General features: G+C 39.9%; 3 protein-coding genes across 3 annotated transcripts; 2 read left to right on the forward strand and 1 right to left on the reverse strand.

Moving 5' to 3' along the window:
• The first annotated feature begins 139 nt into the window (after nt 1–139).
• On the forward strand, nt 140–4894 carry si:dkeyp-68b7.5 (zinc finger and SCAN domain-containing protein 31). The gene is made up of 5 exons (XM_026925821.3): nt 140–723; nt 1687–1751; nt 1833–1905; nt 2317–2379; nt 3039–4894. The coding sequence occupies exons 1-5, from the start codon at nt 450–452 to the stop codon at nt 3590–3592; spliced, it is 1029 nt and encodes a 342-aa protein (XP_026781622.2). The 5' UTR covers nt 140–449; the 3' UTR covers nt 3593–4894.
• Nucleotides 4895–6389: 1495 nt separating this feature from the next.
• si:dkeyp-68b7.7 (zinc finger protein 165) lies at nt 6390–10095 on the forward strand. Its single transcript, XM_026925820.3, has 2 exons — nt 6390–6816; nt 8438–10095. The coding sequence occupies exons 1-2, from the start codon at nt 6567–6569 to the stop codon at nt 9355–9357; spliced, it is 1170 nt and encodes a 389-aa protein (XP_026781621.1). The 5' UTR covers nt 6390–6566; the 3' UTR covers nt 9358–10095.
• Nucleotides 10096–11170: 1075 nt separating this feature from the next.
• LOC113533213 (ankyrin repeat domain-containing protein 34B) lies at nt 11171–13052 on the reverse strand. Its single transcript, XM_026925177.3, has one exon. The coding sequence runs from the start codon at nt 13050–13052 to the stop codon at nt 11631–11633; it is 1422 nt and encodes a 473-aa protein (XP_026780978.3). The 3' UTR covers nt 11171–11630.
• Nucleotides 13053–19119: the final 6067 nt, after the last annotated feature.

Here is a 19119-nt window from a genome sequence, read left to right on the forward strand (position 1 = left end):
TCCAATCTGATTATGAATACAGTTACTACCTTACTAAATAGCACGCCACCTTTTGGTAACTATAGTAACTTATACTGTTTATGGCGTACTGTTTTGACATACTATTTAGTATGGTAGTATAGGATGATTTTGGCTGTAGCCAATGAAACGTCAGTGTTTACGGAAGTGTAACGCTATTGGTCAATGTAGGGCGTGTAGAGCGACGTCACTGAACGCGGAAGTGAACGCTTGGTGGAAACTAATGTAAACATTTTGTCAAACCGAGTGCTCTTGAGAATAGCGGTTTCTAAGAAAACTGGTATACAGTGCAAAAGAATTAGAGTGAATTTATTTTTTGTTATTTTCTTGACACACTACGGTTGTAACAGGGGGAGCTATTATAAGTACAATATATTTATTTTGTCTTAAAACCTTCAACAGCGCGAAACAGATCTCGTTTCCTGAGAACAATGTCTTCTGTTGATATCCATTCCCAGTTAGCGTCCATAATAGAAAGGTTTGCCAAGGGTGCACTGGTGGAGATGACCAAAATCATAGATAAGGACTCGGCGCTTTTACGCGCGGAGATAGCGCGGAGACAAATGGAGGTCGAGGCGCTTTTGTGTAAACTGCAGTTCGCAGAGAGTGAGCTGAGATCGGCGCGCCAGGCAGCAGCTGCCCGCCAGTCCGCTCCAAACCGCCGCTCAGTGGCTGTCCAGGTTACCATCACAGCTGCACTGCAAGGTAAGCTGGATCAGGAAGACTGTATTCGGAGTTGGGGATCATCAGGGACCCTGGGTGGACAAGGGGACCCTCGGGATCATCCTTCTGTAAACTCTCTTTTGGAACAATGTCTTTATTTGTTTTCCATGAATGTAAAGTCAGAAGGAAGACAAACATGGAGATCAATACCCCATATGTACAAAGTGTCACAGGAGGAAACTTAAAAAGGAGAATGAGGTGTCAATGAGGGGGGTATGAGGTGTACAGGTGTTCATCATACGCAGTTCAGTTACAATGCAGTCAGCACTCAAAGTCCATACCTTTTATAATATTCCACAGAAGCCTCCGCTGGAGGAGAGATGAGATCGTAAGTTAGTCAGTCAGTCATCCAAGTCAACATTCTCTTTTTTCAGGAAAGTGGCTTATATATCTCTAAAATCTTCTCCTGTGTCCTCATGGGTTTCCTCCAGGGTTCTCCGGTTTCATCCCACTTCCCAAAAACAGGATAGGAGGTGGATTAGCTACTCTAAATCATCCCTAACTGTGTGTGTGTGTGTGTGTGTGTGTGTGTGTGTGTGCATGGTGTCCTGTGATGGCTTGGCATCAGAGTGTATTCCCACCTCCACATAAGGAAATCAAGAGGGATTTTCTTTTTTATTAGCTTTAAAGCCATCTGGGGAGATGTGAAGAATAAATAATTACGACTAAGAAGGACATTTTTGTCGATAATCAATGAGATTGAACAAATTACTCTTTTCCAGTAACCCAGGTTCACCGAGCATTCCCATACACAACTGAATAGTGTGTCTTTGTCCGGTTTACACTGGAATTTTTTTTCGTTAAAATGATGTCATTTGGATGGAGTAATATAAAATATGCATAACCACTGGTATTGGGGGACTTTAGGTAATACTTATGACCTTTTGAACACCATTGACCGCAAGATATAAAGACATAATCAATTTTTTTTTCTCCTAACTACAGACTGTAAGGAAACACACACAGATTCACGCATGGATACTTCTTCAGTGCATTCTTCTAATGCAAAGGTAAAAATTGTCTTTTTTTTAAAAAATCTTCCTTCATTTGTCGGTGCTGCTCTTTTATTTTTTGAACTTTACCTTTTACAGCAGGAGGATAGAGCAGAATCGTTTCAGGTTAAAGAGGAGAGAACCGAGTTGAAGCCATGGGACAATGCAGATGGTAAACTGAAATCTTCCTCTGTATATCCACCTACATTATAATTACACTCCTTAGCCATTTTATCAGGTAAACCTGTGCTTAGAACCCGCATTCATCCCTGTCCGTTAGCAGAAAGGGACCATCGCCGATCAGATATTATTTGGATGGTGTTTTGTTTTGTTCCCATACACTTACTGGCCTCTTTATTTAACACACTTACCATTACTCTAGCTCATCTTTTTCAGTTCGCAGTGTGTGTTTGTCAAGCTGTAGCCCACCAGAGTCGGTTTCTGTTCACAGTATTGCTTTTGGATGGATAATTCAGTGAAATTAAGGTGTTTAAAACCCCAGCAATGCTGCTCTCAAGTTAGTGTATAGATTAATACATTGCCATATTAAACCAGTTGTTTCATTGTTTTATTCTTCATGTAGAGATAGAGGAGACTCGTGTTTGCTGGGAGGAGGAGCGACATGCATCCAACACATCAGGAGAAGGTGAGGCAGAGAAGTATTGTAGTCATCTTAATGATGTTCAATGACAATGTTTCTTTTCTTATAAACAGCATGAAATGAATACATTTAGTCGTGCATTAATAATAATACAATAAATTACAAAAGGCAATCAATGCAAGGAAAGTGCAGAGAAAGTGCAGAGAAAGTGAGGTGTTGTCCTAGAGCCGATGCTAGAAACTTTTAAAGCAGGCTTTGAGCTAAATTGTTGTTGCTGATGCCCTTCCTGACGCAACCCTCCTCAATTTTATTCAGGCTTGGAACCAGCACTGGGAATGCACTGTCTTGTGCAACCCCAGTGGCTGGGGTTGGTTGCTTGGCTGGGAATCAAACCCAGGCCACAGCAGTGAGAGCACCAAGCCCTAACCACTAGTCCCCCAGGGACTCAGGCTTTGAGATAAATTATATCATATTAATTTTATATTGTGCCTAGATTTGCCAGAGCCAGAGTTGTGTGTTCTGTACATTCTAAGGAAAAAAATTAAATTAAATGTACCTTTTATGGTAGAAATGGTTATCACATGGATAGTACCTCATTATAACGCATAATAGCAGTTTAGGCACCATTGTAACATGTAGAGTATTATGAAAAACAAGCAGATTTCTCCATTTATGCAGACTCAGGGACATCCTTTATTCTGCAGGTCTTAACGAAGCCAAACCGGGTGTTATTTGGGACTCGCCTGATCTAGAGGACTTCAGCATGAGACCGGAGGCATCACAAGACACTACTAATACAGTTCTTGGGCATCACAGCACAAATGCATCCCCAAACCCAAGAGAGGATAACACCGTTCACTATCAATATCAGCAAACCACAGAATGTGATGCCGGTCAACAAAGACTTAATCGATTCACTAACTCTAACGCTGCAGCGCTTCCTCTAGTCAGTGAGCAGAGAGGTGACGGGGTGGGGACGGGGGAGAAGAGTTCGCGCTGCGCTCAGTGCGGTAAAACCTTCACTACGCGCTTCTATTTGAAGATCCATCAGCGTATCCACACGGGCGAAAGGCCCTACACGTGCCTACAGTGTGGCAAGCGCTTCTACTGCAACTCCCACCTCATTTCACATCAGCGCTGCCACACTGGAGAGAAGCCCTACAGCTGCGAGGAGTGCGGCAAGTCGTACTCTCATTTAAACTCACTGAAACTGCACCAGCGCAGCCACACCGAGGAGGAGGTCTGCAACTACTGGTGACTTTGAAAGCCAAATTTAGCCTTTTTGGATTTTCTCACACACGCGGGTGTACCATTAACTGATTATACACTATAGCACAAACTTTAACACAATATGGTTGCACAATATGGTTATTGTGGACAATGTATAACCTTGAGTTATATTTGAAAGCAAATGGCCAATTTTATGAGCAAGAAATTGCTACCTAGGAAGTTAAAAAAAGACAGTATTGTGATAATATTGTAATTCCTGATAAAAGTTTAGGCAAAAATCAAATTTCATATTGACACAAAGCCTAGTCTTATACTTCAGTAATGTGAAGAAATGTTCACTTTATCTTCCACTTACCTTAAATTTATTTAGTTAGCCAAGACTTGTTTGGTGTCTAAAGTTTGCTTCTTTAATTCATTTTGAATTACTTTGTTGTAGATTACAAGTACAGGAAGCTTATATCCAACAGTTTAGTATTGTGTAAACTGAATGTTTAAATCATCACACACACACCTCAAAAGACATCACACTACGTTTATTCTGTATCTTTTATGTAGAACGGTGCATCTAGTGTACCTATCAAGTTTTACTTTAAGCACAAATTATGTAATGGACCTAAAATCATTTTAAAGCTACACTATATCAGAAAATACTTATTAAAGGTATCATTTAAGGGTAGCACCCCAGTGACAAGCAAATGAACAGTTTAGTGTTATTTTTTCTGAGTGTAACATACAACCCCATCTTTCACAGAGAGTGAGAGAGTGTTGAGAAAGGAAGTGATACGGCTTCAAGATGGCCACTACGATTGTTTCTTGTAATTCAACATCCGCTTGTCCATTTTATAGGTAACAGTGTCAGAAACCACATAAAAATGTCTGTCTGAGTTTCTGAACAACAGTTTGAGTTGCGTGTGTGATGATACAGGCAAGCAATGCTAAACTAGTAACTACAAGCTTCCATGTTTCCATGTTAGTTACATCAGCCTCGTCACTCCAGTCACTAAACATGTCTTGGCTGATGGACAGCATTTGGGGTGAGAGGATGTTCTTCTAAATTCTGTTGAAAAAGCTTTGTTCATTTTGAATTGTGGTTACTTTATAAATATTTACTACTGTCAAAATATTTCAATACATTGCGCAAAAGTTTGTTTGGTGTTAATTTTAAAGAACTTGAAAGCTTAATGCTATGTAGCATATAATTAGTGACATTTTGCTTTTCATTCATGTCATTTATAATTAACTGGAGAGCCTCACAACCATTAACCCAAAAGAGGACAAAATTTAATTTAATTTAAAAGTTGTACACAATTAAAAACTAAGTCTTTCTGCAGTTATTGCATTATGACTAATTATTTTCACTTTTCCTGTAGATAAAATCAGTGTATGGTGTTTTTAATGTTTTGGAGGGGAATATCCAGGAGATAATTCTTCACATGATAGCAGTTCAATTAGATAAATGCTAATCCCAAATTCTCAGTGAGTCCCACACTACACAACTCTGTTTAGACCTTCAGCTTTTTTTGCCACAAAGTTAAAGCAATTCTGGGTTGAAAATAAGACAGTGAGAGAGTTCATCGTTATTTATAGCCCTTTATAGCCTCTTTTACATTATCCAAACACCTTTTAGAAGAATGTGCTATTGTTTGTCCTGGTGGATGACTAGACTTATAGTTTAAATCTGGACATGCCAGATTAACTTAAGTACTGTTGACTGAAGAGAATTCTGGGCGTCACAAATGACCTTTTATTACAGTTGTAAAGACAGCGTGACTTTTACCAGAATAAAACAGTTAGCGAAGATGAATGGATGAAAGAATGAAACATAGTTGTAGAGGAGGATAACATGCATATCCATGTGAAACACATATTTTTTTTACTGATTTCAGTCTTATATTATAATTTTGTCCAATACAATTGATTTCAGGACAGTTATAAAGCTGCACTTAACCCTTCCATGTTTGAACTTATCCTAGTATTTTCCACAGTAGGTGGCACACAGGTAGTGTTGCGATCTAACAGTTCCAAGCTCCCTGGATCGATTCTAAGCTCAGTCTGGATCTGAGTCTTACATATTCTCCTCGTGTCCATGTGTCTGAGTTTCCTTCAGGTTCTCTGCTTTCCTCCTACCTTCCAAAAACATGGTGGTGGGTGGATTGGCGAATAAGTATGCGAATGAGTGTGTGCATGGTGCCCTATGATGAACTGATGTTCCTTTCAGCGTGTGTTCCCATGATAGGCTCTGGATCCAGACTTGTGTAAAGTGGTTATTCAAGATGAATGAATGATACAATGTAAATGCTATATTCTTATACAGTGCATGATTTCATGTTTGAATTATCTATCTATCCTCCTTACTGGTTGGCCTAGACAGGGTCACAGGGGAGCCTGGAACCTATCCCAGGGAACTCGGGGCACAAGGGTACAATCACACACTACGGACAATTTGGAAATGCCAATCAGCCTGCAACGCATGTCTTTGGACTGGGGGAGGAAACCGGAGTGCCCTGAGGAACTCCACGCACGCAGACCAGAGGCAGGCTTCAAACCCCTAACCCCAGAGGTGCGAGGCAAGTGTGCTAACCTCTAAGCCACTATACCCCATATATGTATAAATTATATTTCATATTATTATACAATACAATAATAACTAGAACATTATTATTATTATTATTATTATTATTGATAATAGTAGTAGTAAAGGTAGTAGTTGTAGTATTATAGATAAACTCTGAAATAGTTTATTTTCACTGTTTTTATTTAAAAAAAAAAAAAAACAGTCTTGTATCTTGACGGGTGTTTTCGTACCACACGTTTTTTTTTTTTTTTTAAACCGGAAGTGACCTCAGCTGTTGTGACTCTCTCGCCTTGCCTACCATTTCCTTGTACCAGTTAACTGTAATTTTACCCTTACAAAATTACTGGATGGAAATTTTGCCACAGGAGCTCGACAGTGTGTTGTTAAAGTGTGTTGTTGAATTGTGTTGTTGTTGTTAATAACGGAAATGGCTGCTGCGGTGTTACAGACGCGGATAACCGCCATATTGGACGTGTTAACGAAAGCAGCAGTGGCGGAGATTAGCCAGCTCATTCAGGACGACAGCGCTGTGTATCAGCGGGAAATGAAACGGAGAGAGGATGAGATTGAGGGACTGAAGAAGCGGCTACAGGTCACCGAGAAAGAGCTGAAGAAAGTGCAGGCTACCGTGTTAGCCAGGTGTTCAGTCGGTGTTCAGGTCGAAATGCTGGCTACAGGTCAGTGTGCAGGGCTTTATTATGTCTCGAGCGCTCATATCTCAGGGCTTTTCCACGACAAAACCAGGTTTATTACAACAATCCGAAATCATTTCTGTCTTAAACCCCGCTCTCTTACTATAAAAGTTTTTATTTATCTATATATTTATTTATTTATTTATGTACAAACCTACTCAGTTTCAGGTTAAAAAAAACTCCATCAATGACAAGCAATGTGACGTCATAGTTACACTATACACTATATTGGCAAAAGTATGTGGACACCTGACCATCACACCCATATGTGGTTCTTCCCTAAACTGTTGCCACAAAGTTTGAAGTACATAATTCTACAGAATGTCTTTGTATGCTGCAGCTTTACAATTTCCCTTCACTGGAGCTAAGAGACCCAAACCTGTTCCAGCATGACAGTGCTCCTGAGCACTGATGAAAACCATTGGGATGAACTGGAATGCTTACTGCACCCCAGGCCTCCTTGTTCGACATCAGTATCTGATCTCATTAATGCTCTTGTGGCTGAAATCCCCACAGCCACACTCTAGTGGAAAGCCTTCCATTATAACAGCAAAAGGGGAATAAATGTGGAATGGGATCTCAACAATCATATAGGTGTAATGGTTAGGTGTCCACAAACTTTTGGCCATATCGGGCCATATTTGGCCATATATTCTATATGTATGTAAGAAATAAAATACTTCAGGGCATGCTGTTGTAGGAAAAGAATCAAAGACAGAGTGGTGTGACGTGACCCATAAAACCCTAAGCTTAAACTCATCCCGAAAGGTCTGCATGACAGGTTACTTCCTGTTATCACTTATCTTACTGCAGCTACAGACAGTCATTGCCTCACTAATCCCTCTTTTTCCTCTCTTGAGGTTAATAAGACAAAATTACTGCAGCTTGTCATGGTACTGAGAAACCGTAAAGCGCAGAATCTTCTGTCCTGAAGACTTTCCCGTGATGGAAACTGACACTGGAGACTCCTTCCTTAAATGTTAAATAAACATCTGCTTACAGAAAGCTTCACCATATGAACAATTATACACCTTTAGTTTTAAATAGCATGTTTTAGCCTTAGACTATTTAGCTTGTCCTCCATATAAGTCCCTCTGAATGGCTTGACTATAGAAATGATAACAAATGCCATAAATGTAAATATTAGAACGAGTGAATTAACACAAACCTGCGATTTATCTTGCAGCACTACTGTCCAAGCTGCTGCTGTAGAAAATTAATCAATACCTGAGAATTCACTAGCAGTGTGGTATAAAACATATATATATATATATATATATATATATATATATATATATATATATATATATATATATATACTCAGGAATGACACTTTAACAAATTGCTGCCAGCCTGGTGCATTTATTATTATGCATTGTGTAGCCTAACATGCTTTATTATTAGGATATATTTTTTTTAAATGAAGTTGGCACCTGGATTTTGCTAGAGAAACAAACTAGCCTGAAGTGACTTGTCTGGCTAATTTGAGCAAGACTATTTCAAATAATTTTTTTTTTAATTAAATGTTTTAAGAGTTTCATTTTTATACACCTGCATCTGCACCTATTATTTATTACTTCACTAAAATTCTTTATTTATCTGACAGATTTGATGGCATGCAGAAAAGAATCACTACCTGGGAACCATGTGGAAACATTCCAAATGAGTTCAGCACAAGAGCTCAAAGAAGAGAAACCACAGCTTCCTGACAAAACACAAAACGTCACAAAAGAGCCCAGAGCTCCACCAGAACCGGCAAAGCAAAGAGATCCAAGGTGTGATGAAGATGAGTTCAGCAGCCTGGAATTTGAAATGAAAATTGAGCAGGTGGAAGAGCTTGTGGATCAGGAACTGAGCCTTTCAAGAGCAGATTACAGCATGGCAGATCCGAACATGAGCTCTGAGCACAAAATGGCCCCGAGAGACACACATTTGTGGCCGTCCATGGAAGACAACGCAGCAAATGAGTTCTCCGTTCCTGATGGCTGTATCGGGTTAGAGCAGTATGAACAGATTCCCACAGACCAGTGTCTGGCCCAGGTGATGAAGGATCCTCTGAACTTGCATCCTGACAACACATCCAATAAACACATCGATTCATTTGGTTCTGCACATATTAGGATTGACAGAGAAATGCACTTTGAGGGCAACATTACAAAAGACTCTGAATATGGACAGATTAGAGACAATTTGAGTCACGTCAAAGCATCAAGGCCACCAAACAGCCACAAGCACAGACACTCATTCAGTGCAGTGCCACGCTCACATGCACATTTATCCACTAGTACTTTCTCAATGCCGGACATGGCTCCTGTGCGGCAAAACACACAGGCCAGCCATGTCGGGTCGAAGCCCTTTCGTTGTGAGGAATGCGGTAAAGGCTTTACTCAGAGGATGAGACTGATCACACACAAGCGAATACACACGGGTGAGAAGCCATACCACTGCCAGCTCTGTGGCAAGATGTTTTCAAGGCAGGACAACTGCCTCAGGCATGTACGTCTACACAGTGCACAAGGGTGGTAAAGAAGCTCCTTTGATTGTTGGACTGTATTTCTAATAATTATGAGTAGTGTGAGGAGAAGACATCTTTACTTCCTGTCCTGTAGACCATCACACACAATTATCATATATCTAGCGGACAGAAAGTCTCTGGTGTCCTCCAGTGGCTGGCTCTGGTCCAGTTTTTACCATGACCACAACTAGGTTTTAATCTTTTCCCCATTGTTGGATTTTGTGCTTGATCTTTGTGTGTTTTTATTCTCTGTTTCAAATAGATATTATGTATGTTTAAAAAAAAAAAAAAACACATATAAAACTAAAGCATATCTAAGACAACTAAAATCAAATCTGGTGGATGTAAGATTTAGGAATGACATACCCCTTGATAAAACAATGCTAATGTGATCTACTTGGAGAAGAACATTTTGTGCGTTGTGTTACACCCTTCATACAGTGTGAAGTCTTGCAGGACACATTCAGGAGGAATGCAGGGCAGTGTCCAAATCCACATTATACATACTACATAGGACATCATTGATGTACTGACATAATATTTTGTATTTTATATGTAGCAGGGTTTCTCAATTTTTTTTTTGCAGCCAGGGACTTGCATAGACCCTGCTGTACAATAATATGTTTGATATTTATTGGAGCTTTTTATTCTTGAACTCTCCACCATCACAAACATTAGGTCCAAGTTGAAATTATTCATAGGCATACTTGTTTTTTTTATTATTCAGTTATTAAAGTGATCAACAGTAATGGTGGGTTGTGATTTTTCACCACTGTAACAATTTTTTTAATCATGGACAACCTGAGTATGCTTTATAGACACCACTTACAGACCCCACAGACAGTATACAGGTTTGAGACAAAGCCCAAGGTGGAGGGTGTCATTATCTGCTGTCATAATCATCGTTTTTTCAGTATTAAAGAATTAGGAAAATAAAACCTGCACACATCATTGAGGTTGTCACAGTTGCCAAGTACTAGTTAAAAGCTTCCTTATATTTTTCTGCTTGCGACTGTGTTATGCCATACTGTAAATTTGGCATCAGGTTTTTTTTTTCTAGCTGTACTTCTTTCGAGTGTGGTAATGGAATTCCCACCGATTTAAATCAGCCAGCTCTGATTGTGAATCACTATTTTGACATTTCCTGAGTGACTTGCAGCAACTCAAGAACATTAAGTATTTAGCCCCGCCCTCAGGATGAACTGGCGTCAAGGGTACATGACTCAAATCATTGAGTCAATGATGAGAAATTGACCATATTTAACAGTTGGGTCAACCTCCAACCTTTTTTTTTTTTTTAAAAACACGCCAAAACAGGATATAAGACCAGAATAAGATATAAAACAGATTAAGCTCATGTCTTTTTTTTCTCCCATATAATGTTCTTTTTAAGTAGGTGAAAATTTCCTCATGGGAGGAGGAAGAAACTAACAACTGTCAATTGTCAGTTCAGATGAGAATAAAAACCACAGAGTTTAAATCTAGATGTAAAGTTAATTCCATTTAAATCTAGGCAATTGCTGTCCAAACATGTCTTTAATACCTGCCGTTCCCATAAAAAAGAAAGTTTTTAATTTGAAAATCCTGACAGGCTGCATCATCTTTCTCTTGGCAACTGTACTGCCACACCATTCTTGTTCTGCTTGTTATACAACATAATGCACCACGTGGATAATGACAAGAAACTGTTTTCTATCTAGAAATTATTTATATATATATTTAAACAGTAGAGAGAATGACAATAAAATTGAACTATAGTTTAGTGGAGTCCAACAGGTTTATCAGTGGTATGTTTCACATAATTTTAGTTACATTTCAATAAAAATAAATGGCCTTAAAGAAGTCAAAACCTTACCGTGATTTACTACTTATACTTTGAATCATGACTTAGAGTTGAGTGCAAAAGTTTGCACAGCCCATGGACAAATTAAATGGAAGGGCAAAGTATGTTCAGGGGACCAGTCATAAAGGCAAGGATGGACATTAGAGAAGTTATTTAATTCATATTTAATTCATACCAATTAATGTCTTTCTCAATTCAAATACATTTTTCAATTTGTCCGAAAGGTATACAAACTTTCCCACACAGCTTTAAAGTTAAAAGATAAGCAATTGTATATATTTAAACACATCCTATACAACATATATTTGATGTTCCTTTACATCACATCTTAATAATTATAATGAGTACGTGTTGTGTGTTTTTCTATTTATCAGTTTACTTGCTCAGTATTACTTGCTCAGTATTACTTGGGTTGTGTGCTGGTATTCAGAGCTCTGCATTTCACAAGATGAAGAGAATCTCGTCAGTACCACCTTCCTGTCTCATCTGCTCCAGCTGAATGGAGTGGCGACGTGGAGGCCTCCGGCCCATTGCGCCTTCCTGTCTATGGCTTTGGGTCTCTTCAGCTTTTGGAGCAGTGCTTGCCTCGTCACCACAGGAGCATGTGGATGTGTTTGCAGTGGAGCTGACTGAGAGAGGAGGCAGGAAGGTCGTATTACGTGTCTGGGGCTTTAAACTTAACTGCTCCTGTGGTTTCCATTTTCTCATGGTGTTAAATCCGCACTGAGCTGCTGGAGGTGCCAGAGAACAGGAGCTGGTGTTGCTAGGGGAATGGTAGAGGTTTCTGCTGGTAGGAACTGGTGGTAGTGTTATAGTGCTGGGCTGGTCATGTAGGTGTGTGTCTGAGCTGGAGAGATTGAGTGATAAGGTGGGAAGCTGAAGTAAATTCTGTCCAGGCAGAGCAGGTAGAGTGTTACGTCGATTGTGTAGATGTGCTTGAGTTGGTGAAGCAAAGTTCTCTGCGTGGTTCCTGCAAAACGTTCGGCCAGGTTTGAGGTTGGCAGTTTTAGAGGAGCTACTCTGATCCACTTGCTGAGCAAGGGAGTCATGGCTGCTGTGCTTCACCTCTTTATCCTCTTCTTCCTGCACAGCTCCCTTTGTAATCCTTTCTTCGTAGGTGCGACTGAGGTGGGCCAAGTTGTGGATGGCTAGCCATGGTTCAGAACTTAGCCGCTGGCAGTCTGATGCCTCTGGCTCTAGAAGCAGAGGTGAGGCTGCTCTGCTCCCCCTCCTCCCTGAAGCTCTGAAATTGAAGATACCCTCTCCCTCAGTCTCAGAGTTTGGTGAGCCTGTCTTGAGCTCGATGTCAGAGGGTGACATGCAGGCAACAGGTGAGGTGTCAGGTGATGGAGGCACGTTCAGATAGCGTCGGCCAACAGTGGCACCACCTGTGCTTAGATCTGTGGAGATGATGATGATGTCACGCCCCTTAGCCCTGCAAGCATCAAGCAGCACACGGATAGTATCCTGGTCACGGGAGTTGATGCCATAGACCAGCGCAGATCCTCCGGCGTAGTCTTCCATGCTGGGGTCAGCGCCAGCAGAAATCAGGGCTGTAGCCACCTCAGCTCCGGCGCGCTCCATACAAGCGTACATGAGGGGCGTGCGCCCAAACTTGTCCTGGGCGTTGGGATCAGCATGGTGCTGGAGAAGGAAACGGATGAGCCTCAAAGAGGTAGTATTTCCAGACTGGTCAGCCCTCAGTGCTTGGCAGGTGGCTAGAAGAGGCGTCTCACCTCGTTGGTTGCGCTCGTTGACTTGGGCACCCCCTTCCACCAGCAGCCGAACCAGGCGCATCTTGCCCAACTCGGCCGCCTTGATAAGAGGGCTTCCATCCTCAAGGTAGTCCTGCCGCTCAGCCATAGTGCCAATGATCTGAGATAGGATCTTAGATGGTTTTCTTATCAGTGATGAAAGATAGATAGAATGAGAAAGTTATACCTATAGATGTAGTCTGTGACAAGGTCTGATTTAGATATTCTTATTGAGAAGATAAAGATTTTAAGACTTTTGACCTCCGCTCATTTATGTCCTTTTTTTTTTTAAGTGCTGAGTAGTGGAGAAGGAAGGGGAAAAAAGGAAATTTCTATCAGCCAGAGCATAACATTTCATTATCTTTTTTTTTTTAATAACCTCACAAAGCTTCTTGTGCAGTTGCCAGTTTATTAGGAATACCAATCTAATAAATTAGTGTATATAAATAAACATTTAGTCCATGATGAAAAATCAAAATCAGACAGCCTCAGTGTGTGGAAGGAGACCAGCTTGGTTAGGCAACCAGTGTTGTTTCTGAAAGGGCCTGTGAATGATTTTTAAGCTTAAAATGTCGAGCGCTGAAGGCAGTACTGCAAAAGCGTGGGACCTGTTTGAATGTTTGCTGCTTTGAAATGCTTTCATGTCAGTAGGAAGGCTGACCGAGTTAAAAGGGAAAAGAGGTCAGCTGTACTGGCTCAGTCTTTAGAAACATTGTGTAACCAGCCATTTATTTATTTACAGTCCAACAAGTTACAATACACTGTCACCCCCTCACTAGATTTTTATAAGCAAATATTAAATTTCATATATTTACAAATTGTTTTTACATCTTGACCTGATTACACTTGGCATCAATAAAAATATACAGCAAGTGTGTGCTTGTCTTTAGTCCCTTATAGCATGTTTCCCTACAGATATTTCCTAATAAGTCTTGGAACATCTTTATTACGTTTATTATTTATTATGTTTATTAATTTAATGACACCATTACTTTTTAGCAGTCAGTGTAAAAATGACAATGAACACTGACTTAATAAGAAACCTATCCTATGCTTTTGCATCTAGGCATCAATAAATATCATCCTTTTTCTTCTATTCTGTAACTGCAAGAAAGTAACCTGTCGGAACTGACCTGTCGTTTCCTTTGAGATCCCCGATACCTGCCACAGGTCCTTGCCCTGGCTTTGTGTGAGCAGACGTGCTTCAGGTCAAATGATTGAGATCTTTCTGAGGGAGTCAGACAGCATGTTTTTCTGATAGGGGAGGGCATCCTTCCATGTGTCCATGCGCATAAATGCATATGAAGACAGAATGGTGTGTTTTTAACAATATGTGAAACGAATTCAAAAAACTCAATATGTATATATATATATTTTTTGAACAGAGCTGATTTTTGTTTTTTAATTAAGCAGTAATGTTTTTTCCAAGAGTTGATTAGGTTATAAATGTAGAGGTAGGTGGGATGTCTTTCAGTGGAATCTTTAAATGCAATTTTCCCTCTTGCACTTTTCTGGCTGAGATACATGCAAGAGAGAAACATATTTCAGTAGGTAGTTCTCAGAACCTGACCATGTGGGCTTTCCCCAGACTTTTGCCACAAAATAATTGTCTAGAATATCTTTGTATGCTGTAGTGTTATGAATTAAGGGGCCGAACCCAAAACTGTTCCAGCATGACAATGCCCCTGTGCACAAAGTAAGTTCTACATAGTTTGTCAAGGTTGGTTCAGAAGCACTGAAGTGGCCTGCACAGATGCCTCACCTCAACCCCTTTGGGATGAATTGGAACGGCGACTGCACGCCATCACTAATGTTGTTGTGGCTGAATGAGCACAAATCCGCACAACAACAATCCAAACTCCTAGTGGAAGAACTTCTCAGAGGAGTGGAGGCTGTTGTAACAGCAAAGTGGTGGGATAACTTTGGAATGTTCAACAAGCACATATGGGTATGATGGTCAGGTGTCCACATACTTCTGGCCATATATTGTATCTAGAATAGACAATGTCAAAATCTGACTGTTTTCTCAGGCTGTCACACGAACGTTCCTGTTCGCAGTGAAGGCACAGTGTTTAGAGCTATGAGCCAGCCTGATTCAAGGTCAGTGGGTTCAACACCTGCAAACACCACTGGCCATTCCATATTCTGTTATTCACAGATTCTGCAGTGAAAGTGAAAGGCAAGCCAATGTGGATTCACACCACACATGAAAAACTTACTGAAACACACAGGGAGGAGAAGTGACTCCAACCAACAAGTCACTTTGACCTGCTGACCTGATTACCTGCCTGACCTTTTACCAACTGACCTTTGCATGCCTTGTTCTAAGTGGTATAAAGTTGCAGACTTTCTTAGAGACTGAGAAACATTTCATTATTTCTGAATTTATTTACAGACACATTTATGGAAATTTGAGTAAGTGATATTGATTCATTTCAGCAGAAGGTGGTTGACAACAGTCATTAACTCCTAATACCAGTAGTTTAGAGCAGAGATATCGGTCACAACTGTGTTTGTTAATCTTAAGTTTTTCTGACTTCCAATATTATCATTGTGTGCAAACGGTGAAGGTAAACGCTGGGGTGTGAGACGGTGGCAGTGACTGTAAGATAAATGAAACGTCCATTAGGGGTTAACATTTATTATCCCCCATAGTATGGTGCAACAGTGTTGCTAATGTCAGCACTAACCAACCTGATAGGCATACAGAAATATCAGGTGATCACATGCTTGTGATCAGCCCACAGTTATAGGTCTGGTTTAGTGCTGGATCTGTGGTTTTATGTCCTGGAATGCAGAAGTCTACCAACAGATTGCCATTTTGTTCTCTTTAAGAGATTTTATCATAGTGTTCTAGAAAACAAACAACCCACATTTCCAGCTGAATGTCACTTTCTATCACAAGTTGACACCAACAACACCAAGGGCTGACATCCTGTTCAGTGTTACCTGTTTGATGGAACCGGCTGTCAGCTAGGTCATAGCCCTTGTTTGCTTATATAACCTCTATAACAGATCTCCACTGAACCCCCTGTCCAGCGCATTTTAGTGTTTTCGCTGCTTGTAACACACTTGATTACAACTAATCTAAGCTAATTAATATCCCTTCTTGAGTTGAAGTGGGTGTGTTGTACTTTCATTCCTGACACATGTACAATATCATTGGGGACATACACAAACAGGTGATTCCTTTGAAGGAGGATGAGTTACACCATTTTGTGGATGTTTTCCATGATAGTTCAGTTGGCCATTTTTTTTCTCCTTATATCTTACACTGTTTTTGCTGCTGTGCTGAAAATCTGCATCTCCTCTTATCAATGCTGTAATGAATTTTGGGATGAGCAAGATTAGCCATATATTTTATTATTCATTCGGTGTCGAATCTGATTGCTCAGGAGGTGGTGGTGGTGTTTTTTTAATAACAGCAGCTCTGGCAAAAATGCCAGCTGCAAGACAAATTACAGACAAATGTTAGGTTTTAGACTTAAATGTGACTTTATAGTCTCAGTTGTTTAAACATGTACTATATTACCGTAACATGCTACTTTCTTAAAGAAGAACCACTAATAAACTTTTTAAACACGTTTATTACACAATTTAAAAAAGAACTTCATTCATTCTGGTTAAATACACAACTATTAATAAATACACAATAAAGCTAATTAGCTTATTTACATCATGGCTTCCATAACATAAAAAAGTAGGACACACTGATGTGACAATATATTAAAGACAGTACATGATAACTACAGTTAAGCTATTTTTATGTCACTGAAACTACTTTGTCAAACTAAGGAAAAGCAACCGTGATGTTTTCATTTGTTTCATTTATACATGCTTTGTATAAGGTATGCCGTAAACCACTCTACGTAAGAAGCAGTTATTACAACAATAATCAAAATAAGCACATACAGACAGGACTCATTCCACTACTCATGGTTCAGTTCATTTCTGAAAATACTGATGTTAATGGGCATCCATAGAGCATTGGTTTAAATAGCTGTGTTTGGGGCTTGCTGCAGTATGAATATATCTTGCCGTCAATGCTTTTTATTTCATACTAGTTGATGCAAGCTATTAGGATAACCATACCAGAGGTCAGCTGTCATGCTCTGTCAAAACAGTTGACTATTTTGGTAATTTACTGCTTCATCTCATTAACTTAGTAGAAAATACTTAACACCTACCACTATTAGTCCTGATCATCCTCTTAATTTAACTGGCTCTGTAATAAACAACAAAAACTAACAAAAAAAACCCTCCAACTGATAACTAGCCACCTTTGTACTTGTCTTGTGCTAATTTGTGCTAGTCAGCAGTATTTTAATTCCCATTTTGCACAGGTTACAAACAAACATGTATCAGTTGTCTGTGTGAATCTTGCACACTTATAAACATTGATAAACATGGCTGTAGATGTTCTATTGTCCTGTTTTCATCACTAGAAGGATCCATCCTCTGTAGCTGCAGTGTGATGCTGTTATTCCACACACAGGTACGTCCTAGAGGTGCACACACTAATGCTTGTTCTACACTACAAAAATAATATTGAACTGATTATGTGAAAAAGTGAGAAACCAACTCATTACTAGAAAAGGTACACTGTACTGAAAATAGTTTAGCTACTGCCACATGTCTAACAGTGTAGTTAAGCTAGTTCTTGTAGCTAACTACACCCAACACTGGTAATATAATCTAATCCGCTATGCGGATATAGAGATATATATACACCGATCAGCCAAAACTACTGACAGGTGAAGTGAATAACACGTTTTACATCATGTGGACAGCTGGGTTCGTGTTCACGTCGCTTACCTGGGGAAGAGATGGCACCAGGATGCATTATGGGAAGAAGGCAAGCCGACGGAGGAAGTTTGATGGCCTGGGCAATGTTCTGCTGGGAAACTTTGGGTCTTGGCATTCATGTGGATGTTACATGTACCACCTACCTAAACATTGTTGCAGACCAAGTACACCTCTTCACGGCGACAGTATTCCCTAATGGCAGTGGCCTCTTTCAGCAGGATAATGAGCCCTGCCACACTGCAAAAATTGTTCAGGAATGGTTTGAGGGACGTGACAAAGAGTTCAAGGTGCTGCCTTGGCCTCCAAATTCCCCAGATCTCAATCTGATCGAGCATCTGTGGGATGTGCTGGACAAACAAGTCCGATCCATGGAGGCCCAGCCGCATAACTTACAGGACTTAAAGGATCTGCTGCTACAGTCTTGGTGCCAGATACCAGAGCACACTTTCAGAGGTCTTGTGGAGTCCATGCCTCAATGGGTCAGAGCTGTTTAGGTGGCACAAGGGGGACCTACACAATATTAGGCAGGTGGTTTTAATGTTATGGCTGATTGGTGTATATATGCATTATTATATTTTATGTATGTATATATCCATCATTACAAGTTACATTAATAAACTAATTTGATAAGATAAACAGAGGCTCTGCATGACAGGCCATTTGTAATTAACCTCAAGCATTTTTTTCCACCGTGATTTACAAATGGGTTTTGTCAAGTCTGCAAATCTTAAAGTAAAAAAAAAAAAAGAGACAACTTCCAGTTTGTTCAGTGATTCAGCAGGACATCCTGGTGGAAATTTCCGTACCTCTCAAAGCCTACAGCAGAGATCAGCCTTGGTCTTGTATGGAAATTTACCACACCACTTGATCCCCTCTGAAGGATCTGATCCATGAAAACAGATCTGATTCAGTTTTTTTTTTTTTTTTTTTTGAATGTGTAATCTTGCCACACATGATGCAGAGTCAGGAACAGGTTAATTTACTACAGAGTCAGAACCTATTATGTTTAATTACATATTTAAAAAATGTCTTGTCATTCTTTGCCTGTATCCAATATGGAGTGGAGAGGAAATTCTCTTTTTCACTTTTCTAAATGTATCTTAAGCTTTTTTATGAATTGTAGCATATCAACTTGAAACCAGAACAGTGAGAACTGGCATAGGGTTAAGTGTATTTACGATTCAGTAGGTGATAAACACAGGTTTATCTATTTTACAGGGAATGATTTAGTTTCCTGCTCTCATGCCCACCTCCAATCATTATACACAATGCGGACAAAAGCTTAGCACATGGTTTTCTCACAAAAGAGAACAGAACGAGTTAAGATCAGCCCATTAACACATCAGCATAACAGTGATATTATATCATCA

The sequence above is a fragment of the Pangasianodon hypophthalmus genome, chromosome 21, assembly GCF_027358585.1.
Source record: "Pangasianodon hypophthalmus isolate fPanHyp1 chromosome 21, fPanHyp1.pri, whole genome shotgun sequence".
Lineage (NCBI taxonomy): Eukaryota > Metazoa > Chordata > Actinopteri > Siluriformes > Pangasiidae > Pangasianodon > Pangasianodon hypophthalmus.